Source organism: Mobula birostris, chromosome 12, assembly GCF_030028105.1.
Source record: "Mobula birostris isolate sMobBir1 chromosome 12, sMobBir1.hap1, whole genome shotgun sequence".
Lineage (NCBI taxonomy): Eukaryota > Metazoa > Chordata > Chondrichthyes > Myliobatiformes > Myliobatidae > Mobula > Mobula birostris.
Genome location: NC_092381.1, coordinates 51652138 through 51679529, shown reverse-complemented (window position 1 = coordinate 51679529; position 27392 = coordinate 51652138). Strand labels below are relative to the sequence as shown.

Below are 27392 nucleotides of genomic sequence, written 5' to 3'. Positions count from 1 at the left end.
CCCAAAGTTCTTCCTTCAGTCCTGACGAAGGGTTTCAGCCCGAAACGTCGACTAATCTTTTCAACTGATGCTGACTGAGCTGCTGAGGTCCTCCAGCGCATTGTGAGTATGCTTATTTGTATTCTTTTTAAGAATAGACAGCTAATGTTATTATAATATTTTATGAATCCTTGGTATCCCTAATTTCAAATACCTATGTACTAAACCTTACAGGTGCTTTTTGCATCTATATCGGGTCCAAAATCTTTATTAGGGTAGTGTGAGATTCATTTAGTCCTCTTTACCCTGTGTAACTTCTATGTTTATTTTCTTTGTTCATGCCGACTTGTTCTTCTGTTCAAAATATAAGAGACTGCAAATGCTGGAACCTGCAGATGGAGGGTTTTGACCCGTAAACATCGACTGCCTATTTCCCTCCATAGACGCTGCCGGGTTTGCTAAGTTCCTCAAGCTTCCCGAGTGTTCTTCTTTCCCCTTGTTTAGCTTTATCCTGTAATGTTTTCAACAAATATTATGAACTTCAACCTGGTTAAAAGTTTCTGTACTTCATCAATTTAATGTACTTCCACTCGACAAAAGGGTCGAAAGAGTTTCAATTTAATCCCTTGTTCAAAAGACATTGCCTCATCAGTATGCACTGAATCAGAATCAGGTTTAATATCACTGGCATATGTTGTGAAATTTGTTGTTTTGCAGCAGCAAAATACAATAATTAATAAAACCTATAAATTACAGTAAGAAGTATATACAGAAAATGAATTGAATAAGTAAATAGTGCAAAAAGAAATCAAGAAAAAATCATGAGTGAGTGCTCATGGGCACATTTTCCATCCAGAAATCTGATAGTGGAGGAGAAGAAGCTGTTCTTGAAACATTGAATGTGTGTCTTCAGGCTCCTGTACCTCCTCCTTGATGGTATCAATGAAAAGAGGACATGTCCTCGGTGATGGAGGCTCTTAATAATGGATACTGCTTTTTTTGAGGCATCGCCTTTTGAAAGTATCCTGGATGTGGGGGAGGCTAGTGGCCATGATGGAGCTAGTTGAATTTACAGTTTTCTGCAGCTTTTTCCAATCCTGTTCTGATCTTCTCAAACTCCTAATGAGATAGACACTGTCATCCCTTCTTTGTAATTGCATCAGTGAGTTGGGCCCAGGATAGATCTTCAGAGATGTTGATTTCCAGGAACTTGGAACTGCTCACCTTTTTCACACCATATCCCTCAATGAGGAATGGTATGTGTGACAGTTTCACCATCTGAAATTAGAAACATAGAAAACCTACAGCACAATACAGACCCTTCGGCCCACAAAGTGGTGCCGAACATGTCCCTACCTTAGAAATTACCAGGCTTACCTATAGCCCTCTATTTTTCTAAGCTCCATGACCTATCCAAAAGTCTCTTAAAAGATCCTATCATATCCGCCTCCACCACCGTTGCCGGCAGCCCATTCCACGCACTCCCCACTCTCTGTGTAAAAAAACTTACCCCTGACATCTCCTCTGTGCCTACTCCCAAGCACCTTAAACCTGTGTCCTCTTGTGGCAACCATTTCAGCCCTGGGAAAAACCCTCTGACTATCCACACAATCAATGCCTCTCATCAGCTTACACACCTCTATCATGTCACCTCTCATCCTTCATCGCTGCAAGGAGAAAAGGCCAAGTTCACTCAACCTATTCCCGTAAGGCATGCTCCCCAGTCCAGGTAACCTCCTTGTAAATCTCCTCTGCACCCTTTCTATGGTTTCCACATCCTTCATGTAGTGAGGCGACCAGAACTGAGCACAGTACTCCAAGTGGGGTCTGACCAGGATCCTATATAGCTGCAACATTACCTCTCAGCTCCTAAAGTCAATTCCACGATTGATGAAGGCCAATACACCGTATGCCTTCTTAACCACAGAGTCAACCTGCGCAGCTTCTTTGAGCGTCCTATGGACCCCAAGATCCCTGTGATCCACCACACTGGCAAGAGTCTTACCATTCTGCTGTCATATTTGACCTACCAGAATGAACCACTTCACACATATCTGGGTTGAACTCCATCTGCCACTTCTCAGCCCAGTTTTACATCCTTTCAATGTCCTGCTGTAACCTCTGACAGCCCTCCATACTATCCACAACACCTGCAACCTTTGTGTCATCAGCAAATTTACTAACTCATCCCTCCACTTCTTCATCCAGGTCATTTATAAAAATCACAAAGAGTAAGGGTCCCAGAACAATTTAGGTGGCCTTTGAACTGTGCCTAACAACAGTCAAGTGTGTGGAGAAGAGTAGAGTAGTGGGCTAAGTGTGCATCCTCAAGGTGCACCAGTGTTGATTATCAGTGAGGAGGAGGTGTTATTTCTAATCTATGCTGACTCTGGTCTCCTGATGAGGAAGTCAAGGATCCTGTTGCAGAGGGATGTATAAGGGCCCAGGTTTTGGAGTTTGTTGATTAGAATTAAGGGTATGATTCTGTTAAGTGCCGAGGTGTAGTCAAGAAACAGCAGCCTGATATAGGTGTTACTGTTGTCCAGGTGATCCAAGTCTTAAGTGGAGTGCCATAGAGATTGCATTCCGCTGTAGACCTATTGTGGCAAAAGACAAATTGAAGCAAGTCCAAGTCCTTACTTAGGCAGGAATTGATTCTGGTCATGACCAGTCTCTCAGAGCACTTCATCACAGTAGATGTGAGTACAACTGGGCGATAGTCGTTGGGGCATCTCACCTTGCTCTTCTTGGACTAGTGTGAGCAGGTGGGAATCTCTGACTGCAGCAGAGAGAGATTGAAGAGGTGCTTAAACACTCCCAGTGGTTGGTTGGCACAGGTTTTTGGTGCCCTGCCAGGTACACCATCAGAGGCTGACAATTTGCGAGGGTTCACCCTTTAGAAAGATGTTCTGAGACAAAGATCACAGGGTCATCAGATATTGCAGAGATTTGCACAGGTGTAGTTTTATTCTCCCTTTTAAAGAGTGTGTAAAGAGAGTTGAGCTCATCTGGGAGTGAAGCATCACAGCCATTCATGATGTTAGGTTTTGCTTTGTAGGAAGTAATGGCCTCCAAACTCTGCCAGAGCTGACGTGCATTCGATTCTGTCTCTAACTTCAGTTGGAATCATTTTTTGCTCTTAAAGTAGCCTTCCGTGGGTTGTACCTGGACCTCTTGTATAGTTCTGGATCAGTGGTCTTGAATCACTAGTCTGGATCTGTGGTACCACAGATCTGGTCCTCGGCAGACATTGTATCTCCTGGTTATCCATGGCTTTTGGTTTGGGTATGTCCAGTGCGGTCTCAAAGGCATACACTTAATCCACACAGTTCTTGATGAAGTTGGTGATAACTGTGGCATATGCGTTCAGACTCATAGATGAATCCCTGAATATTGTGCAGTCCACCAATTCAAAGCACTCCTGTAAGTGCTCCTCTGCCTCCCTTGATCATACCTTTCTTGGTTCTCACCACTGGAGTCCCTGCCTGTACACTGGGAGTAGAAGTACAGCTGGGTGAGTGGACTTTCCAAAGTGTGGGCGTGGCATAGCACAGTAAACATTTCTGAAGGTGCTATAACAATGATCAAGTGAGTTGGCTCCTCTCATTTCACAGGTGATATATTGGTGGTAGTTGTTCAGAGACTTCTTCAAGATGGTCTGATTGAAATCCCCTGCAATGATAGGGAAGGCAGCGGCTGTGCTGTTTCTTGTCTGTTGATCATGATGCTCAGCTCTTCCCATGCCTTTCTTGCATTGGCCCGAGGTGGAATGTACACAGCTACCAGTACAATGACAGAAAACTCTCTCAGCAGATAAAATGAGCGACATTTGAATGCTGTATGTTCCAGGTCTGGTGAGCAGAATTTAGACAGAATTGCCACATCTGTGCAGCATGATGAGTTAATCATAAAGATTACTCCACTTCTTCTACCTTTAAAAGATTGAGCTATCCTATCTTTTCAGAGAATGGTGAAGCTATCAAGCTGCAGCACTGCATCTGAAATGGCAGTAGTGAGCCATGTTTCCATGAAGCTAAGTACACAACAGTCCCTGATGCCCCTCTGGTACTGCAGTCTCGTTCTGAGGTCTTCAATTTTATTTTTGAGAGACTGTACATTTGCCAATAGGATAGTTGGGAGTAGGGGGTCTAAAGCCTCTACATTTCAATCATACCTGCAGACTGGTTCAGCTTCCGCGCTTACGTTTTCTTAAAAGGAAACTGCACTTATTGTCGAGTCTGCAGTCCGGGGTTGGCTGATTTTGAATATTGATAGTTGTTTTTTAACATCTTGAGGAGATGATTTGATTCTGACTCTAATTCTGAAAAGGAATATCTCTGATAGGATAAGTTAAACATTGCAGTTAGAATCTCATTATGCTTCTTTGTCTTTGTACTGTGTTGTAAATAGCAGGGCCAAATTCTAGCAATCTAAAAAGAAAAAATAATACTAATTGCTGAAAGATAGAAATGGCCAGGCATGGTACAGGCAGAAAGTAATTGGTAAATAAGTTTATTATTGTCATGTGTACAGTGGTACAGTGGTACAGTGAAAAACTTTACTTGCCATGCATAAGGATAATTTCATTCACATCACATTAAATTAGAACAAGGGAAAATAATGAACAAATGCAGAATGGAGTGTAACAGTTACAGAAAAAGTGCAGTATAATGCACGATAAGGTGCAAGGCCAAAGATCTGGTTACCCGGAGTAGAGTATTTTGATACTGAATCCAGAAAACTGCAATATGTCAGATGGAAAAGAGGTGTTCTTCAAGCTTACATTGCGTGTCATTACAGTGGTGTAAGAGACTATAAATTGATCAGAGTGAAAGTGAGATGGGGAATTTAATCTTTCATCCCCATTTCAGTTGATTTTTATGCATCTTCTGTAAGATCTTGACATTCTAAACAAAGGAGTTTGAAGTAAAAACTTTTCTTCAGCTTAGGCTTGAAAGTGCGTTATAAATGTTCACGCCAACGTCTTCTTAAATTCAGGCTAATCTGAATTTTATTTTTATGTTTCAATACTTGCCTTAACAGTTTAAAATATATGTATTTCTGTTGAACCTGAGTCACTCTTCATACCCCTAAGAATTAAATTTTACCTGCTACATGTGTCTTGGTCTTTCTGAAAGTTTTAATCTCCTATGAACAAATATTGCAATTATAGCTTTATATCTAATCTCCAGTCAATAATATTTGTCAGAAAGATTCAACATAATGCATTTACATCAAATTCAAATCTAAGCAACTCAGGAACATAAGCAAGTTTGTCCCACCAGTCTGAAAAAAATATGTACATTCAGTCCCTCAGCTATTTTTCTAACTATGCTGCCATTCTGCCTTTAACCATATAGGATTTAATTTTGCGAACGATTCTAATTTACTGGACGTACATCGAATTTAAAAAATAATCAACACACACACACCCCTACCTTACTCTGTCCCATCACTTTATCAACAAGTTCAAATTCATTGTCGATTAATTATTATTTCCCATTTCTGACATTATTTATTCACACAATTAGATTTATCTCTCGTTTTTTTTCTTATTTTAAATAAACAAACTTTCAGTCTTCTGTCACCACTCACTCCCTTGCTTCTCACTTATCTGGTTCATGTAATTCTGAGCATTGCCAACCTTTAGATGTACCTTCTCTTTACCAATTTTTATCCATTTTATGTTCTTATACAACAACCTCATCCTTTACTACCACATTGGTACCATTTTTGTACAGAAGATAGCTGCAAAGTACCCATTTAGTACTTCAATCGGTTTGCCTACACAAAATTTCCTTCCTTGTCCTGTCATATCTTTACCATCTATATATTTTAAAATGGTTTTTAATTATCCATTGATGTTTGCTACTTATCTATCTCTATATGTATGGTTTCTTTATTTTCCCTTTTTCCTCGTAAGATCTCATCTAATTTCTATATTCATCTTGCTTCTTTTACTCCTTTACTTATTTTAATTTAATCTAAGTATGAGGAGTGATTGATAAGTTTGTGGCCTATGGTAGAAGGAGTCAATTTTAGAAAACCTAGCATATTTATTTTTCAACATAGTCCCCTCCTACATTTACACACTTAGTCCAGCGGTCGTGGAGCATACGGATCTTAGACCTCCAGAAAGTGTCCACAGCAGGGTGATTGATAAGTTCGTGGCCTAAGGTAGAAGGAGATGAGTTATACGGCTCTCGTTACATGCGCATGCAGTTCAACGCTTTGAGTGATTATGCAGAAAGTTTGAAGTTAATAACTCATCGCCTACCTTAGGCCACGAACTTATCAATCACCCTTGATGAGTTATTAACTTCAAACTTTCTGCATAGTCACTCAAAGAGTTGAACTGCATGTGCATGTAACAAGAGCTGTATAACTCATCGCCTTCTACCTTAGGCCATGAACTTATCTATCACCCTGCTGTGGACACTTTCTGGAGGTCCAAGATCCGTATGCTCCACGACCGCTGGACTAAGTGTGTAAATGTAGGAGGGGACTATGTTGAAAAATAAATGTGCTAGGTTTTCTAAAATTGACTCCTTCTACCTTAGGCCATGAATTTATCAATCACCTCTCGTATTTAGTTCGTCCAGCAGATTTGAGTTTTGAATACCTTAGCTTTCCCCCTTGAGTTTTCTCCATCCATTCATCTATGTTTTGCCATTTTGAAGGGTTTTCATTGATTAATTGCTGTATTGCCTTTCTGTTTTGATGTCAATCCTTCTGGGCAAGATCACTTTTTAACTCATTGATATTAGTCTTCCATGTGCTTGGAGCTGACCTTGGGATAGACCACAGTTGACTTCATTGTGTACAGTTTGGCCTGATCTCAAATATCACCATTCTGACTGTGCTCAACAAGGCAGCATGTTCAGATCGAGTTACCTAGTGATGTCTCATGGGGTTAGTGCTCTCCTGAAAGAAAAAATTGGACAATACAATTACCACCATAACTTTTGGATCTCTCTGTATCTCTTCCACTATTGTGTGGCCTGGTCATGCAGTCCTTTATCCTGTATTTGTATTGATCATCCCACAGCACTATGTGGTTATGCTGTGAGCATTCTTTGCTAAACACATTTTGTTGCCTCTAAAGGCACTCACCTCCACTTTCACTCACCTTTACTTTCAGTAAATAAATGTGGCCCATTAGTTTCTCCCTCTTCTGTCTTTTATACAAAATTGCTCTATCTGAACAGCAAATATGCTGCAGTGGGTGCCACAGTACTGTAGCGTTTAGCGTGACACTATTACAGCTCAGGGTGTTGGAGTTTTGGAGTTCATTTCCGGCGTCCTCTGTGAGGGGTTTGTGTGCTCTCCCCGTAACCACATGGGTTATCTCTGGGTACTCCGGTTTCCTCCCACATTTCAAAGATGTACCAGTTAGTAGGTTAATTGATCGTTGTAAATTGTCCTGTGATTATTTAAATAGGTGGGTTGCTGGGCAATGTGGCTCATTTGGCTAAAAGGACCTGTTCTGCACTGTATCTCTAAATAAAAATTAAATTCAAACAGTCTGTTCTTTTAGTTCGTAGGAATTGTAGCTGGAAACTCTTTGTAGTTTGTAAATCTTCTATAATTCAGAAATTAAAGATCAAATAAACTGTGTTTAAACTACTTCATTAGCTGGAAGTATCTCCTCCTTGGTAGTAAGTGGGGGACCCACCACTCAAGCAGTGGGTATAGACAACTAGATCTGGCCACGGAGACTGGACTAGACAAGGAGGTAAGCTAATTCTTGAAGAGTAGGTGGATACAGTATAACCTCCCTGTACTGAGGTACTTATATCAGACAGGGCTCTTTATAATTTAGGGCTTTGCTGACAGTGAAGCTTATACCAGCAAAGGGTAGAGGAACTAATGGCACAAGCAGAAGAACGTATGTATGATATAAATGCTATTATGTAAATAAAATTGATCAGAATCAGATTTAATGTCACTGGCACATGTTGTGAGACTTGTTGACTTTGCAGCAGTAGTACAATGCAATACGGTGAATTACATTAAGTATATATATGTATACAGCATATGAAAGATAAGAAAAAAGTAGTGAGGTAGTGTTCATGGAGTCGATGTCCATTCAGAAATCGGATGGCAGAGGAGAAGAATTTGTCCTGAATCACTGAGTGTGGCACTTTGCAGGTTATACAGCATCTGTAGAAAGAGAAATAGGATTAACATTTCAGGTTAAAAGTCCCTTCACCAATGCTGGGGAAAACAATATTTTAAAAACACTTAAAAGTTTTCATAGGTAGAAAAAAAAAAGGAAAAGGCTAGCAAGGGTAAATGTAAATCCCTGACAGACAGAGTTAGGAAAATTTGTATTGGTGAATAAGGAAATGACAGAGGAAGTAAGCAATTTCTTCACCATTGTTTTCATAGAAGAAGACACATAAAATCTGCTGAATATATTCTAGAAACAAGGCTCTAATAAAAAAAAGGAAACCAAAGAAATCAAGTATCATTCAAAAAATAGTACTAGAGAAGTTGTTGAGCTTGAAAGCAGATGTATCTAAAGAACCTGATGATTTATGTCCCAGAGTTTTGAAAGAGTGGCTTGACAACTACTCTGGTTATCATCTTCCAAAGTTCCATACATGCTGGTATTGTTCCTGTGAATTGGACTGTAGTTAACATGGCCCTGTTAGTTTAATGCCAATAGTAGGGAAAAGTGTTGAAAACAGTAATGATGTAATAACTGAATGCCACAAAAAGAACAAGTGGAATAGGCTGAGGTAGAATTACTTCATGAAGTCAAAATCATGTTTGATTAATCTGCTATGACCAGTAGAATAGAAAGGGGAACCAGTGGATGTAGTGTATTTGGATTTTAGGGAGACTTGATGAGCCAAGTAAAAGTCTCTTCATAACTGTTAGGGGAAAAAGATATTTAAAAGCTTTTATAAGTATAAAAAAAGGAAAAAGACTGACAAGAGTAAATATAGCCACCTGACAATTAATGGGTTCTCACTTCATCCCTCTTTCCCTCCTCCACCCACCTCCTCGTTCTGCCTTCTTTCCCCTTCTTTTTCAGTCTTGAGGAAGGATCTTGGCCAGAAACGTCAGTTGTTTATTCCTCTCCATAGATGCTGCCTGACCAGCTGAGATTCTCCAGCATTTTGTGTGTGTTATTCTGGATTACAAGCATCTGCAGAATCTTTTTGTGTTGGTAATTGATGAGGTCGTTTGTCACTAGGATAGATCACATGGAATTGGTTACTGAACTGAAAGGAAAGAGCAAGAATAAACAGATTATTCTAAGGTTTACTGTTAGATTAGATTAGATTAGATTCAACTTTATTGTCATTGTGCCAAGTACAGATACAAAGCCAATGAAGTGCATTTAGCATCTGACCAGAAATGCAAAGAATAGCCACTGCAGGGATCAGTGTTTAGGCCTCAGCTTTCCACAATTTGCATCAATAATTTGGTTATGGTGTGGATGAAATGTCATATTTCCAATTTTTCTTAAAATACTTAGAATTCTTAAGTATTGTACTTAATTCTTAGAATTGACGGAGATCTGAGGGGCCTCATAGTCCTTGTGAATATGACAGGTGGAAAATAGGGGGTTCCAAAGCATTAACATGTGATTCTGCAGATGCTGGAAATCCAGAGCAACACACACAGAATGCTGGAGGAACTCAGCAGGTCAGGCAGCATCCATGGAAATGAAGAAATAGTCGGTGTCTCGGTCCGAGATTGCTCTTCAGGACTGGAAAGGAAAGGGGATGCACTTTGGGTCATGTAACAGTGAAGAAAGTGTTAATGTTCAAAATAATCTAAGTGTGCTTGTACACAAGTCACTAAAAGTAATATGACGATGGAACAAGTGATTAAGAATGCAATTGGTATACCAACCTTCATTGTGAGACAGTTTGAATACACTACTAACAACGTCTTATTGCAGTCATAAAATGACAGTGAGTTTGCACCTGGAACGTTGTATTATGACCTCCTTACCTAAAGAGGATGTGTTTGACATAGAGCAGGAGTTCCCAATCTTTTTTATGCCATGGACCTCTGCCATTAACAGAGAGGTCCGTGGACCCGAGCTGGGGAACGCCTGTCATTGAGGAAATGCAGCAAAGGTTCATCAGTTAGTTCCAGAGGTAGCGGCTCAGCTATACAAAGAGTAATTGGGATTGTATTTAGAGCTTAGAAGAATTGGGGAAGAGTTCATTGTAACATACTGTTAAAGCTCTTGACAGGTGACATACAGGGAGAATATATCCCCTGACACAGGAGTCTATGGCCAGGGAACAGAGTTTCACAATAAATGGTAGGCTTCTAAGGGTTGACTTCAGGAGAACTTTCCTCACTCAAAAGTTTGTAAACCTTCAAGAATTATCTACGTTAGAGGGTTGTGCGGGCTCATTGAAAACAGAGATAGGTTTCTGAACTATAAAGGTGTGAATGACATGAAGATACAGCTGGAATATGGTGCTGAGATAGAAATCAGTCATGATCTTGACAAATGATGGAGCAGGCTCAGGAAGGTGAGATGGCCTGTTCGTGTTCCTACTTTTTATGTTTTTATATAAATGTATTTGTTTAAAATAGCCCAGTATGGTAACAGAAAATTGGTTAACATTGCACAATAAGTGAGAGGTAAACTGTTCAATCTAACTCCCATTGCACACTTTCTAAGAAGGAGCCTTTCTCCTTGAATGGGCTTCTATTTGTCACAATTAAGAGTACAAAAGGGTGTTAATTACAATGAATCATTCAAATCATGATACTGAATTGCATTGATTGAAATATAAGTGGGTGGTAGGGAAAGAGAGACCACGCAGGAGGGAGTAACACTGGAATGTAGAGTAATGCTGTGGAAAGTGCTGCTTGTTTTGTACCAGAAAGGAGTTATTTTTATTTACTTGGTAAAAGTCACTTCACTCTGCCATGTATCTAAGCAGTATTTCAAATGACATTTTGTTATTGATACTGTAAGACATTTCTTAATGTAACACGGAAACAAGTGCAGATGAGCTGTGCTGTATGGCAAAAAAGTATAGAGTCAGCAACTTCTATTAATTAAAAACTAACTTTAAAGTGGCTTTGAGCATGTGAAATGAAATACAAAGTTGGAAATTTATTTGTAGAGCTTAATGAAGTAACCTTTAAAAAAATAAGATGCAATCAAATAGCTGAAGAATTTCATCAACCATCAACAGTTTAAAATTCAAGAAAACCAGCCTCTGGCTTAGTAGTTCTTTTCTAGTGCAAGTACTTTTTTTTGGGGGGGGGGGGGAATGCATTCACTGCTGGGGGGTGGCTGTGTTCCGTGGACAAGCAGGAGACTTCTTGTGTGTGTTTGGAGAAAAATGCAGTAATTGAGCCATTGTCTAATTTACCCACATCTTTGAAAAGGGCTGATTAATTAAATATACAACAGTGTTGCTCTTTGGACTGTATTCTCATTTACAGCATGGGCCATAAATTAGACAGAATAAATACTTCAATGTGTTGACCAAAGAGCTGCTACGTCAGAACCGCTTGAAGGCTGGTGGGTGGAGAGCAGAGTGTTTCTTGATAATGATAGTCACGTCTGGGTCTGTCTGGTAACCAATGGAAACCAGACATGATGTAACACCAGGATGAACTTGAACTTGGGGGACTTAAAAAGGGAACAATAGACCAGAGTAATCAATAAAGCAAATTTCTGTGAAGGATTACAGGACTGCTCTCGGGTAACCTTGCCTGCCAGGCAGTGAATAGTAAGGAGTGGGAAAGAACCTTGTTTTAATTTAAAAGGGTGGGCAAAAGCACTGCAGACTTACGCTGTGCAGTTAAGAGAGGAGAAAGGTGCTGTGTACAATTGCACCCCCTGTTGACAGAAGCTAGTATTATTTGGCAGGAACATCATTCTTTTTTAATTAAGGAAGATTGCAATAAAAGAAGTTTTCACATTACTATGTGTCCTTATCTATTTTAACTGTAAATGCAATTTTTAAAAAACCTATCTCAGCTAATATAGTGTTCTTTGCTTGTCTTTTGTTCACTTCTGCAGACAAATCTTCAAAGATCCGCGGTTGGCCAAATACGACTATTACATAAGTGCATTTCCCCTAGCTGGTTAAATAAATTTTTAAGCAAAAAGCTGTTTGAAAATAAATACATCCTCTTCACATTCAAAATATTTTAGCTGTGATACAAGAATTGTTGAAGTCCTTTCTTTGGTATTGGATGTAAATCAATGTATTCGAAATATATAGTATAAATATACATTGCTTATAAAATATTAAATAACATTCCAGAACGAATCTTTCTTTCACTATAACAGTACTTTTTTATCAATTAGCAAAGCAGCTTAAACAGCAGGATTGAATACCAATTTTCCAAGCATGCAGACTAAATACCGGCCATCTGCGGTTGTGCTGAAGCTGCAGTATTCCCTTCGCATTGATCTGCTAATTGATGTTGAGTTGCATTAAGGTCTGTGGACTCGTGCTGGTTTTGAATAAAGAACCTTATACTTTCAACTTTAACCCTTTCCAGCGCACACTGCACGATGAAGTAGTGTTATGTTTTACTAGAGTTGAGACGTAGATCCACAAGATGCCTGTTTGAGAATTTTGAATGAATATAAAAGCAAGGAATAAACCTGATAGTGTTGCTCCAAATTCCAGATCTACACTCCTTTGTGTCTCCATTCAGGATCTGAAGTCTGGACAGCAGCCCCGCGATCAGAGGTACAGGAAGCCAGTACTCCCTCTCGGGCTTGACCTTTGGGTCATTCCAGTCCCACACTGCAGTGGTTGATTTTGAGCTTTTCTCTGAAGTGATCAAGCAAACAATTAATTTGTTTATAACCATTGCAAAACCTGAAGTGGTTCAAAGTTGTGTTCCGCCAGTATTTTCCCAGGATTATTATGGATGGGTAATCAGTTTCCTTAAGCAGCACATAGACGTCCCAATCAGAGTCTGTGCGATACTTGATCTGGAATGAGACAGAGCAAGTGACAGCAGTTTGTGTAGGGGAACATTTTGTGTCTAGTGACTACAATGCCATTAGTTTCAAAGTAAATACACAAAAAGATAGGTGTAGCCCACAGGTTGAGATCCTAAATTGAAGGAAGGCCAATTTTGATGGTATCAGAAATGATCTGGCAAGTGTGGATTGGGAGGCTGTTTTCTGGCAAAGGTATGCTTGGTAAGTGGGAGGCCTTCAAAAGCGAAATTTTGAGACTACAATGCTTGAGTGTGCTAGTGTTATGGAAACTTAGTTTTCAAGAGATATTGAGGCCCTGGTTAAGAAAAAAAGGTGTATCACAGGTAGGAACAAATGATGTGCTTATGGAATATAAGAAATGCAATTTCTTTTGTATTTGCCTCCACCACCGTTGCTGATGACAAAAAAAAAGTGGATATGATAGGGTCTTTTAAGAGACTCCTGGACAGGTACATGGAGCTCAGAAAAATAGAGGGATATGGGTAACTGTAGATAATTTCTAAGGTAAGGACATGTTTGGCACAGCTTTGTGGGCCGAAGGGCCTGTATTGTGCTGTAGGTTTTCTATGTTTCAACTTAAGAAAGGAATCAGAAATGCTAAAAGAAGGCATGAGGATGTCTTAACAGATGAGGTGAAGGAGAATCCTAAGGGTTCTACAGATATGTTTAGAGCAAGATGATTCCAAGGGGCAAAATTGGTCTTTTAAAAATCAGAATGGTAATCCATACATGGAGCCAAAAGAGATGGAGGAGATCTTAAATGAATTGTTTGCATCTGTATTTTCTCAGCAGGTAGACACAGAGTGTATAGAATTGAGGCAAAATGGCGTCAACTTTGTGAAACCTACACAGATGACAGAGGAGGAGATGTATACAGTCTTGAGGCAAATAAGGGTGGATAAATCCCAAGGGCCAGACAAGGTGTTCCCTCAAACGCTAAGGTCCACTGTTTAAGAATGTCTCTAAAAATAAACCAGAAAATGATAGGCTTGTGAGCATAACATCAGTAGTGGGAAAGTTATTAGAAGGTATTCTAAGGGACTGGATATATGAGTATTTGGATAGACATGGACTGATTAATCAGCATGGCTTGTGCGTGGTTAGTCGTGTCTAACAAATCTTACAGAGTTTTTTGAGGAAATTGCTGGAAAAGTTGACGTAGGCAAGGCAGTGGATGTTGTCTACATGGACTTTAGCAAGGCATTTGACAAGGTCCCGCATAGGAGGTTGGTCAAGAAACTTAAGTTGCTCGGCATTCAGGATGAAGTAGTAAATTAGCTTAGACATTGGCTTTGTGGGAGAAGCCAGAGACAGGTAGTAGATGGGTGACTCTCTGACTGGAGGCTTGTAACTAGTAGAGTGCTGCAGGGATTAGTGCAGGTTGATGTTTGTCATTTATATCAATGATTTGGATGATAATGTGGTAAACTGCTTCTGTGTATTTGAGCATGACACTAAGATTGGGGGTGTAGTGGACTCAAGGAAGACTATGAAAGCTCGCAGTGAGATCTGAACCAGCTGGATAAATAGGTTGAAAAATGGCAGATGGAATTTAATGCAGACAAGTGCCAAGTGTTGCACTTCGGTAGGACCAACCAGTGTAGGTCTCACACAGTGAACAGTAGGGCAGTGAGGAGTGTGGTAGAACAAAGTGATCTGGGAATACAGGTACATAATTCGTAGAAAGTAACATTGCAGCTAAATAGGGTTGTAATGAAAGTTTTGGAACATTGGCCTTCATAAATCAAAGTATTGAGTGCAGGAGATGGGATGATATGTTGAAGCTGTATAAGATGTTAGTGAGGCCTAATTTGGGGTATAGTGTTCCGTTTTGGACACCTTCCTACAGGAAGGATGTAAAAAAAAGTTTGAAAGAGAACAGAGAAAATTTACAAGGATGTTGCCGGGTATGGAGGACCTGAGTTATATAGAAAGATTAAATAGGTTAGGAATTTATTCCTTGGAACATAGAAGATTGAGAGGAGATTTGATAGAGGTATACAAAACTTATGAGGGGCATAGATAGGGTAAATGCAAGCAGACTTTTTCCACTGAGGTTGGGTGGGACTACAATTAGCGGTCATGAGTTAAGGGTGAAGGGTGAAAAGTTTAAGGGAAACATAAGGGGAAACTTCTTCACTCAGGGGGTCTTGAGAGTGTGGAACGAGCTGCCAGCACATGTGGTGCATGCGAGTTCAATTTCAATGTTCCACAGAAGTTTGGATAGATACGTGGCTTGTAGTGGTATGGAGGGCTGTGCTCCCAGTGCAGGTCGATGGGGTAGGCAGCTTAAATGCTTCAGCTCAAACTAATCACAAACAAGAGAAAATCTGCAGATGCTGGAAGTCCAAGCAACACACGCAAAATACTGGGGGAGCAAGTGCTTCACCTACCCCTATGCCTCCTCCATCACTAACATTCAGGCCCCTAAACAGTCCTTCCAGGTGAGGCAACACTTCACCTGTGAGTCTGTTGGTGTCATTTACTCAATCCAATGTTCCTGTGTGTGGCCTCCTGTATATTGGTAAGACCTGACGTAGATTGGGAGACCACTTCACAGAGCACCTACGCTCTGTCAGCCTGAAAAGGTGAGATCTCCCAGTGGTCATCCATTTCAATCCCGCTTCCCATTCCCATTCCAACATGTCAATCCGTGGCCTCCTCTGCTGTCGCAATGAGGCCACACTCAGTTGGAGAAGCAACAACTTGTATTCTGTCTGAGTAGCCTCTGAGGCATGAATATTGATTTCTCAAATTTCTGGTAATACTCCCTCCCTCCCTCACCATTCCCTATTCCTATTTCCCTCTCTCACCTTATCGCCTTACCTGCCCATCACCTCCTCCATTTCTTTCTTCCATGGCCTTCTGTGCTTTCCTATCTGACTCCCCTTTCACCAGCCCTGTATCTCTTTCACATCCCTGCTCTTGTATTCTAGACCTCTGGAAGTGAAGCTAACATTGCATTTGCCCTTCTTTTATTTAATTTTATTTTTATTTAGAGATATAGGGGCAGCGTAGGTCCTTCTAGCCCTTTGAGCTGCACTGCCAGTAACCCACCAGTTTAACCTTAGCCCAATCATGGAACAATTTACAATGACTTACTGGCCTACTAGCTGGTACATCTTTGTTCTGTGGGAGAGAAGTGGAGCACCCAGAAGAAACCCATGCATTCCATGGGGAGGATGGACAAACTCCTTACAGAGGACACCAGAAGTGAAATCTGAATTCGGTAATAGCGTTGTGCTACTGTGGTGCCCTTTTTGTCTCTTTCCCTTCTGGAATAGTGGTTTACCAATACTCTCTAAAACCTCTTCAGAATCCAGGGAATCCAATTCATTCACTTCCTCTGACACGACTTCCCTGAGAGGAGGCTGAGATACAGACTAGGGGACTTTTTATTTGTTAGCACTATTAAAATATTTTATTTTAGTGATAGGGGTTGTCTGTACTCCCTGTGGCTTCTTGGTTACCTATTACTGTTTTGCTTTTACTGTCTTCTATTATGAAAACTGATCCAAATTAATGATTCAGAATCTCTGCCATTTACTATTTCCAATTATCAATTTTCCAATCTCATTCTCAAAAGAACCAATGTTCACTTTAGCTCTGTTCTTCTTTCTGATGTTGTTGCAGAAGCTGTTATGGCCACTGCCTCACAATTCAGCCTTGGTCCTGCAGACCTTAATTTCAAGCAATTGACTGCGTATTAAGTATCCAAACTCAAAGGACTTTTTCTATATTTTACCACAATTTGAGCTTAGAAGGTTTGTCTGTTAACAGAAGACCGTGTTTAGGAATTAAGTCTGTTGTTTGCCAGAAAAATAAAGTCAACATTATGGATTTTATGAGCAACAAGCTCAACAACTTAAAGAGGGACCTTAATTTTTTCCAGGAACTAAAGTGACTCAAACAGGTTGAATGGAGTAAAATTAAGAATAGTTTAATTTGCACTCAATCATTGTATTTGAGTCTTTTAAGCATCAGGAAACAGATTCAAAATGTATGGGAGGATGAAATGATTTTTTTTACATCAGAATGGTGCAATTAGTTGATGAAGTTGCACGAATATACAAACATATGGTCCTCCAAACCTACCTACTGTTTAATAAGAACATGGTTAATTTGATTGTCGTTACCAGTTAGAACAGTAATACTGCACTCCTGTGATTATCAAATATCTAGCTCAGAAATCTTCAATGACACTGCCTTTAAGGAAAAAATCCTCAAAAATTTCCTTCTGTGGGAAAACAGTGCCTCTTCTCTGCCTTAATAGGTGTCATCTTATTTTTAAATTCTATCTACCGTTGCAAGGGAAAGCATGCACCCTGTCAAGCCATCTTTGGATGTTAAATGTTTCAGTCAAGTCCCTCTCACTCCCAAGAACAGCCAATCCAAACGTTCCAGGTAAAGCAACCCACCCATTCCACATATAATTCTCTCTTATTTACAGCAAGCAACCCTCTCTGAAATGCTTCCAACACATTTACATAAATAAGGGCAGTGCTGTATAGAAGGCCCCAGACGTGATCTTACCAATATGTTTATTTTCCTAGCACTAAACAATGATGCTCTGTTACATTTCATAATTACTTGTGCCTGTTAAATAGCCTTTTGCAGATCACTAGTCACGCAAATTCCTTTGTCTTCTCCAAAATGCAAACTGATAATGATAGAAGCATAGAATCAGTTTGGCAGTACCTGTGGAAGGAGATACAGATTTCATGTTTCAAGATGACCTTAAATTATTCAGCATGAAACTCTGCTTCCCTTTCCTACTGTGTATTTCTATCACTTTGTATTATGAGGGGTGATTGATAAGTTTGTGGCCTAAGGTAGAAGGAGTCAATTTTAGAAAACCTAGCACATTTATTTTTCAACATAGTCCCCTCCTACATGTACACACTTAGTCCAGTGGTCGTGGAGCATACGAATCCCTTCTTTGTCGAAGTCAGTGTCTTGGACCTCCAGAAGTGGTCCACAGCAGGGGTGATTGATAAGTTTGTGGCCTAAGGTAGAAGGAGATGAGTTATTAACTTCAAACTTTCTGCATAATCACTCAAAGAGCTGGACTGTGTGTGCATGTAACGAGAGCTGAATAACTCATCTCCTTCTACCTTAGGCCACAAACTTATCAATCACCCCTCGTATTTCAGATGTGAGCATCTATAATTTTCGTTTGATTTTTTGCCTCTGCATCTCAAATTTCTGTCGTCTCTCACTGTTTTGATAGGCTTTAATTATATTTTCTGACCAAAATGGAGATTTCATTTATTTTCTTCAGTCATATATCAGTTGGAAAGTGTATGGTCGTGCACTTTGGTGGAAGAAATAAATGGGCAGACTATTATTTAGATGGAGAGAGAATTCAAAATGCAAAATTGCAAAGGGTCTTGGGAGTCCTTGTGCAGGATACTCTAAAGGTTAACCTTCAGGTTGAGTCAGTGGTGAAGAAGGTGAATGCAATGTTGGCATTCATTTCTAGGTGTATAGAATATAAGAGCAGGGGTGTGATGTTGAGGCTCTATAAGGCACTCATGAGACCACACTTGGAGTATTGTATGCAGTTTTGGGCTCCTTATTTTAGAAAGAATATGCTGACATTGGAGACGGTTCGGAGAAGATTCACAAGAATGATTCCAGGAATGAAAGGGTTACTGTATGAGGAATGTCTGGCAGCTCTTGGGCTATATTCCCTGGAGTTCAGGAAAATGAGGGGGGATCTCATAGAAACATTCCAAATGTTAAAAGGCATGAACAGATTAGATATGGTAAAGTTATTTCCCATGGTAGGGGAGTCTAGGACAAGAGGGCACGACTTCAGAATTGAAGGAAGTCCATTTAGAACAGAGATGTGGAGAAATTAGTCAGAGGGTGGTAAATCTGCGGAATTTGTTGCCACGAGAGGTTGAGGAGGCCAAGTCATGGGGTGTATTTAAGGTAGAGATGGATAGGTTTTTGATTAGCCAGGGCATCAAAGGGTATGGGGTGAAGGCAGAGGAGCAGGGATGACTGGAAGAATTGGATCAGCCCATAATTGAATGGCGGAGCAGACTCAATCAGCCAAATGGCCTGCTTCTGCTCCTTTATCTTATGGTCTTATAGTCTTAAATCATTTCCCTTTCACATTCTATCTTTATAATCTCTTAAAGATTCTCAGCCCTCTGTTAGCATTTATTTTGAGAGAACTGGAATATAAAAGCAACGATGTAATGTTAAGGCTTTATAAGGCACTGGTGAGGCCTCACTGAGTATTGTGAGCAGTTCTGGGCCCCTTATCTAAGAAACGATGTGCTGGCATTGGGGAGGGTTTAAAGGAGGTTCACAAAAATGATTCCAGGATTGAAAGGCTTATTATATGAGGAGTGTTTGATAGCTCTGGGCCTTTACTCCCTGGAAATCAGAAGAATGAAGGAGGGATCTCATTGAAATCAATCGAATATTGAAAGGTCTTGTAAGAGTGGATGTGATAAAGATGTTTCCATGGTGGGAGAGTCTTAAGACCAGATGACATAGCCTCAGAATAGAGAGAAGTCCATTTAAAATGGAGATGTGGAGGAATTTCTTTTGCCGGAGAGTGGTGAATCTGTGGAATTTATTGCTATGGGCAGCTGTGGAGGCCAAGTCATTGGGTATATTCAAGGCAGAAGCTGACAGATTCTTGATTAGTCAGGGCATTAAGGTATATAGGAAGAAAGCAGGAGATTTGGGCTCAGAGGGAAATGGATCAGCCATGATGGTTCAATTGAGCAAATGACCTAATTTTGCTCCTATATCTTATGGTCTTAGGGTCTTTTAAAGCCTTCTCAGGTACTGTTTGCAACTGTTCCTATCCAACTTTGTGTCAATAACAAACTTAGCAGTCATATGCCTTTATCCTAGAAATTTGCATCAGTTGTCTATTTCTATGCTACTGTGATATTTTCAACTTCTTCTTTTACAATGAATAGTTAACTTTTCAAAGCTGCAGAATAGAATGAAAGCATTTAAAAGCTGTGTCGATTGTTGCTCTTTCTGTGACTGCTTTTTGTGGAAGAGAATGTTTTGAAGGTAAATTTAAAACTTAAATAATGTGGTTAATGTGTGCCAGTTCATTTAGCATCTATAAGGGAAAGCTAAGTTAATAACTCAAGTTTGACCTATCAGCAGAACCTTTGCAGTGAGGCGACGACCTGCTACAAGAATTTGAAAGGGCGAATGGTAATGGATATTCATCTTTGCCAAGAGCCTTTCTTTTAGGATCTTGAATGAAGTACATTTAATGTACAATGTCAAAGCTTTTGCATCTGCAGAGTGAAGTGAGTCATAATTGTGATTAAAATCAATATTCTATTCATATTTCATCTTCTCTGATTCAAATGCTGAAGAAATTGAATATGATAGGAAGAAAAACTAAGAAAGAAGAAACTAGCTTTATTGCATTGCCTGTGATTGATTCCCATTTAGCTTAACACTGTGTCTTTGTGTCTTCTCTTCCAGTCCTGGTACCTGGGATAAAGGCCATAGCTTCCCGCCACCCAGCAGACAGACCACCTGACCCCTTCCCAACTCTGTAACATGGGAGCAAGACAACTTCACTTCAAGCTGTAGGGGGAGGGGAGATCAATAGAATTTCAACAGAGAAAATATGACATGAAACAGCACGCCTAAAAGCTGAATGATGAAGACCATAGTAATGGATTTACTTAATAAGAACTGGTCATACTCGTCATTTATGTTATCGTGCTATTGATACGTAAGGGTCTGTTATTGAGGTACTGAAATACTTAGGCTCTATTAGAAAACTCTGAAGTGTTTTAATAGTAGAAGATAGGCATAGCAAGGTAGTCTCTCATACCGGATAGAACTAGTCCGCTATCACTTACCAACTGTGTGATTATTACACAGCTTATGTAGAGTCTAACTATTTCAGGCAATCTCTAGCTAGCAGGAGACCCTCAACAGATAAAATATTAGTGAAAGATAATGAAACACATGTATTTTGAAGTTCCATAGCTAAATCCTGCAAGATATAAAATGCTACAACACCATGGAAATAGCTAGGGCAGCTTTCTCTGCAACATATCACAAAATACAGCTCTTCTTTTTTTCCAGAGAATTTATTAAACACAATCCACGCTATATACTGATGCACATTAATTATCATAGCTCCGATAGGCCTCCTGAAAGGTATATAAAATCCAAACATCTCACATCAAGAAGGTTGAAATGCTGCATTCACACCATTTTAGTTTTGTTTTTTATTTCTCTCCAACAACAATAAGACAAATTGTTAAAAATCAGAAATCCATGCAAACTGGGGAGGATGGTCTGCTTTGATTGAAACTGACAGGAATCAATCAAAAAGGTTTAATTTTTTTGATTAATTGAGTAAAGTGCAATTTCATTGGATAGTTAAATATCTTTGTATGATAGAGATTGTTGAAAATTCTATTTTTGTTTTCCAAGTCCTCCCACCCCAGGACTCTAAACTATCGGGGTAAAATCATAGCCTTGCAAGAAAAAAAGGGGAGCTATTTTTTGCTTTTTTTATTTTTTTTAAAATAAACTTGCATCCCTCAAATAAACTGAAGGAAGATTTAAAAAAAAATTAAAAAAAAGCTAATGGTGCTTTTACCAGATCATGTAAACTACATTCAAAATTATAGCTACTCATTGTTTTAACTAAGCACATAATAGAAAATCGCCACATCGTACTATAAGTAAAATTCTTTCTAAATTCAAAGACACAGTACACAGATTAAAATCTTGACGAGTTTTTCAGTGTTCCACCTTGGAACACTAGAATTCAGATCCACATGTTGTATCTAGGAATTTATCCGTATCAATTTAAGTAACTTGTACATGTAAGAAACAAAAAAAAAACACTGCATTGAAATAGATTTTTGACCAAACAGCAAAGCAAACCCTCATCCATGCTATGAGGCATGCTTCGCAAATATTTAACAAACCATTTTCCCATGGTATACCAACCGTATATATTCTCTGCTTGGCTTGCCAGCCAGTCAGACATTTAAAATGCATGATCTAGTGTTAGTGACTAATTTTTATATAGACAATGTAGGAGAAATGTATAGTGCATTAAGACACAAGAAATATAATCCCTATTCCGGGCACTTGCCTTTTGAACTGTACTTGTTGGGCCTACAAAAAGGGCCTCTACTACTGTCCTATACAATCAGTAAACAGAAAGTCTTGGGAAGACACTTTTGCTCCTCACTTTTTCCCTAATGGAATAAGTTTCTTGATTTGCACGAATAATATAAAAAAATTCCGCATCAATGTGCCTTGCCCTGGATAGCAATTATACGTGGAATCATTGCACATGTTCCTATAATGTAACAATCCTCTTGGGTCTTTTCCTGGTGTAGCAATCAGAGACACTTTTTAAATGCGACATTGATGTCAGCCATTGTAAAGTTAAAACATGTAGAAAACAAATCAGTTTTGCCGCAGATAGGATTAGATTTCATTGTTCTTTACGGTCAGTACTTTTGAAATTTGTAGATGCTAGTGTATCAGTATTTTTTTTGGATGTTGCTACATTTTAATATTATTTGGCGTCTTCCTTTGTTTTCCCAGATATATGAAAAAATATGCAATACCTGATTTATCATGTAGAAATGCTTAGCAAGTTTTACTTTTAATTTTTTTTATTTGACCAAAGTTGGTGCTGCTGTTAATGCAGTCTGTTAGGTGTTTGTCTTGTAAATTGTAAACGCTGAATGCACAGACAGGAAGGGCTCTCCTTAGAGTTGCAGTAGAACTGTGAAGCACTAAGCTGAACCCTGCTCCAACAAATTTCAGAACAGTTTGTTCACATTTGAGCCTTAAACTTTCATTCAAACCCCAGACCCATATTTTTGTCAGCATAGCAGACTGCAAGGAATTTGCATTCAAGAAAAACAAAAAAATGCCCATTTTATATGCACATTTGAAACTTCCAAGTTTTCAAATTGTTTACTGATTATGTATATTAAAATGATTAAAACAAGTTTCTGGATTTTGATAGGTGTCTACTAAGTGGTGAGTAAGTGTTCCACAATACCGTATTGTGTGATTGTAATTGTTTGATGTAATTTCTTGTAATCCACATCGTTAGCCTTCCTTTAGCACGTAGCTGGGCATTACATTGACATATGTGCACTATAAAGAGCAGCTTGCAGTGCTTCACAGTGAAGGGAATAGCACGGACAAACTTTTTTTGTAGGAACCTTGTTAAATGCCAAGGTTTATGAGTAGAATTGGTTGTACATACAAAATAATAAGTAAAAAAAATGCACCCTGTTTTTAAAACAGTTTTTAAAAAAAGCAATAGTTTGGGCAGTTAATTTTTTTAAATTTTTTTTTGTTGGTGAGTGTGATTAGTCATGGCTGCAAAGCAAGGAAAGAGAAAAAGTTGAGCTGCCCATTCAGCAGATTTGTAATTTGTATGTTGTATAGTTGTATTAATTACACTGATTTAATCTGCCCTATTTTGTAATGCAGGAACTTTTGTAACATTGTTAAAATGAGAAAAAAAATCTGTCAACTTAGCTTAGTGGATCTTCTGATTGTTGGTTATAAGGCAGCATTCGTAGTATTGCTATTCCTCTGGGAACTGGATTTGAGTTATAAACTTTCCTGTTTCCTTTTTTGTATGTATTTAAGTACTTTATTTTTCTTCTTTGATTGGTATGGCATATTCCTATACTTATAAAGTATAGGCTACTGAGAAACCATTATAAATGGACATTACATGCTGTATTTTTGAAGGTATTTGTCGTTTCAAGTATGAAAGATGCTAAGGGAACCTGAACAAATTTAAAGTTTAAAAAAAAGGAAAAGTTTTTTAAAAGGTTTGGAAAAACGATAGTATGTAGGCAAAAGGGTAATGGATGAAACAGACTGTAAGTATTATTAAGCTAACTCTCTTTCACAATATCAAGAACACTACAAAATGAGAATTTGGTTTCATTTAGGAGGTATGGACAGCATGTCATTCTTGTAATAGAAGGGAGGTGTGATTATTTTTTTCTTTACTCCCCACCCAACCGTCAGGCTGGGTAGATGTAATGTTAACTTAACCCTTTGATTATTTAATTATGTTTGCATCCTCTTAGAATGTAACCCTAAGAATGTTGCTGAGGTACACAAAAAAGCAAGCTTAGAGTATACAATACTTGGTTAGAAATGTATGTTTCTGTTTTTAGTTATTTTGCAAAACAGTGATCATGGGTTTTTTTGTCTGCCAATAAGTTAGCAGTTCTGACTGACTGACTTAAAAGTCAAAGTTGAAATTAGTCAAGTAACAGTACAGACAGACTAGAAATTGCCTAAAGCTCTAGATCAGCTATTCTTCACAAGAAAGGATGGGAGAAGAGATAAAGACCACACAAGAATGAAAATTCCTCTCGAAAGCATAGTTTTGCAGAATTCAGTCAGCCCACAGTAATATTCAAGTTCCATGACAGGTTCTCTCACCTTTTTCTTCATGCATATTGCAGCTTTGTAGTGGCAGTGTTGATAAAATATATATTGGACAAAAAAAATCAGACTCATAGCTTGAGACAGTTTTTTTCCTTGTAGTGATTTTTTTGAATGTCAGACAATATTACACTTTGAATTGTGTCTCTGGAAATATCTTTGATAGAAGGCCTCCATGGAACAAATTACCATAAGAACATGACTTTGAGATTGGCTTGATAATATAAGGAGAGCTTTAATGGCACCTGGCAGGATTCAGATGCACTAAAATAAAAAAAAAAGACTTGTCTTGAGAGTATTGCATGCATCAGCGTTTGACAGTAAAACCCAGCTTTGCATTTGCAAACCGAGGCTGTACAACAGCTCGGCACTTAGAAAGCCTTTTTAATTAAAAAAAAGTTCAAAAAAAGTTTGCAAACAATACTGAAAATTGCTTTGATGTGTGGCAGATAACATTAAAGCTGTCCCATAGCACTTAATTGTAATGAATACTGTGTCACCAAGTTTATTGTCAAATTTACTGTTAAATGCAAATCCATTACATGGTGCTATTACAGGCTGGCAACGAAATGTGACAACTTGGGCTCACTTCACTTGCTTTATGACAGTGTAAATGCGTAGCAGTGTTTTCTGCATGAGAACTATGCACAAAATCTATGGTTAACCTTGGTATCTATTGAGTTTACGTCAATCCTTGCCTTTTGTCATTATTATAAATGCCAGCTTTAGATAAAATAAAGAAATAAGAATACCAGCATATTACCTGAAACATTACAAAAAAAAAGTGGTGCCTGTGAAATCTGTATTATATGAATCTTCTGAACTACAATTTTCTACAACGGTCGCCTTCGCTGTCTGTCAGAACCTTCTCCTCATGATGATTAAGCAAATGTAAAGTAACCATACAATATTACTGCATGCTATTCCATAATGCTTATTGAGCTGTATAAATATTACTCAAGTTTATGTTAGTCATTTTTTTTTCCTGACTTGGTTCTTGTCAGATAGTTTAAAGATATTTCACTGAGAACCCATCTGTCTATCTTTGGGGGTGTTTTCAGGTTTTTTTTTGAGGTAATACATTTACTTTTAAAAAACATTTTCAGTATTACTTATTCTTGTTTGTTTATTTTGCTTCACCCTAGGGGGTGGGCACAGTTCCAAATTTAGAAACTGTGTACCCAATAAAACTTACCTGACAGTTATCTATAAGTGGCATCGCACGCGATTCAGTTTAATTTTTTTTTAATTGACGTCTGTGCATTTACCGTCCCATTACTGTGCAGCAGTGCTGTTTTGTCCGGGTTAGAAGCTCCTTCCCCAGCAGAAGGATTAAAAAGAACTTCAGTTTTTTTGGGAGCAGGTAGCACTTTAACAGATGGGAGAATGGGTACCCGTGCCCACCCCTACCTTCACACCAGAGCACGTATTTTTAAAACGAGAATTAAAGAAATGGCTGTTTAGTTTCATGCACGGTTGAACATTTACTTTAGATGAATTCAGTAAAAATGTTGTGCCTCTGGTACTGGCAATGATTCTGTTCTCGTGGTCATTTTTTAAAACAAACGTGTATGTGAAAGTATGTTATTGGTTGAGAAACACTGTGGGCATCAATTCTTACTCAACTAAATCTCTGCAAGTTTTGAGCTGGTGTGGATTAGTTTAACTCTTGTATTCAACCATTAGTGCTACCACCTTCTCACATTACAATACAATTACTGGAAGCAAGTGCTGCATTTCCTATGCAACAAAAAAAAGGAAAATAAAATGCTAATGCTACTGTACCCTGTATTCATGACTTATTATTGGTGTCTTTTAGTTGCAGTGGGAAGCAACGTCATTGAAAAGAGGTGAGATGGTGGTGGAAATCCCTCTGCAAATAAGGAAAGCGGGAAGATAGTAATAAGAGGCAATTGGTCAGCCATTAGCCCATGTGCCAAAATTGAATGTTATTTGTAATGTCTTCTGTTGCTTTCAGATTGCAGTACTGATAAAATAGTCCCATTTGAGTTATTATAGAGCACTTCACTGATTATTTTATGGTAGTTTTTAATTATCTCTTGTGAAATTGTTTTCATAGAAAAAATTATTCAGTGCAAAGTGGTTCAAGGTGTCTCTTAAGAGATATGATAAGGTGCAAATTACTCTACACACCACTGCCCCACCAAATTTTGTTACCGATTTTCCAGTCTCTTTCTGGACCCCACCTCTTCCACACCTTGTCACCTCACTCCAAAGATTAAGTCCATAATGATGGCCATATCTTTAAATCTGACCTCCATCTCTGCACATTAATTGATTGTGACCCCTTCCCTTCCAGTGTTGACTGTGATTGCAGTCCTCCCTGGCCAGCAGTGACCTTGCTTGCCTTCAAAACCACAGCTAACAAACCCTAGTCAACAGTCACTGTTATTGGCACTGTCTCAGCTGACACATCGCCTAATGAGACCCAGCCTCGTTTCAAGTAAGTGGCATATGATGAATAAACACTTCTTAGGTGTCCAGGCAGATACAGTACCTGGTTGCAAGCCTGAGAAGATTTTATTCATCATATACTCTGGGAAAGCACTAGATTCTTGCTAAGTGGCATAATTTCATCAATGATGACATGCAGTACTCTTTTTGTCACATCTGAGGGCCTGGGCTCTAATGAAATTTGGATGCACTACAACTCGTTTCACAAGATACGGCCATAGGAGCAGAAGCGGGCCATTCGGCCCATTGAGTCTACTCCGCCATTCAATCATGGTCTGATCCAATTCTTCCAGTCATCCCCACTCCTCTGAATTCTCCCCATACCCTTTGCTGCCCTGGCTATTCAAAAACCTATCTATCTCTACCTTAAATACACCCAATGACTTGGCCTCCTCAGCCTCTTGTGGCAACAAATTTCGCAGATTTACCACCCCCCTGACTAAAGATGTGTTAAATTCCTTCCACCTTCTCATGTTATGCTAGTGACGTCTGTGTAACATATATGCTATTCATC

The 27392-nt window shown here is 39.0% G+C and overlaps 1 protein-coding gene across 7 annotated transcripts in view; it reads left to right on the top strand.

Annotated features, from left to right (window-relative positions):
• The window catches only part of nfia (nuclear factor I/A), a 584092-nt gene extending 557913 nt beyond the window's left edge, over positions 1-26179 (top strand). For all 7 annotated transcript variants that reach the window (XM_072273792.1, XM_072273797.1, XM_072273794.1 and 4 more), the window contains one exon: positions 20417-26179. In XM_072273792.1, the coding sequence (XP_072129893.1) occupies positions 20417-20434 (18 nt within the window). In that variant the 3' untranslated portion in view covers positions 20435-26179. The remainder of the gene's footprint in view (positions 1-20416) is intronic.
• The last annotated feature ends 1213 nt before the right edge of the window (positions 26180-27392 follow it).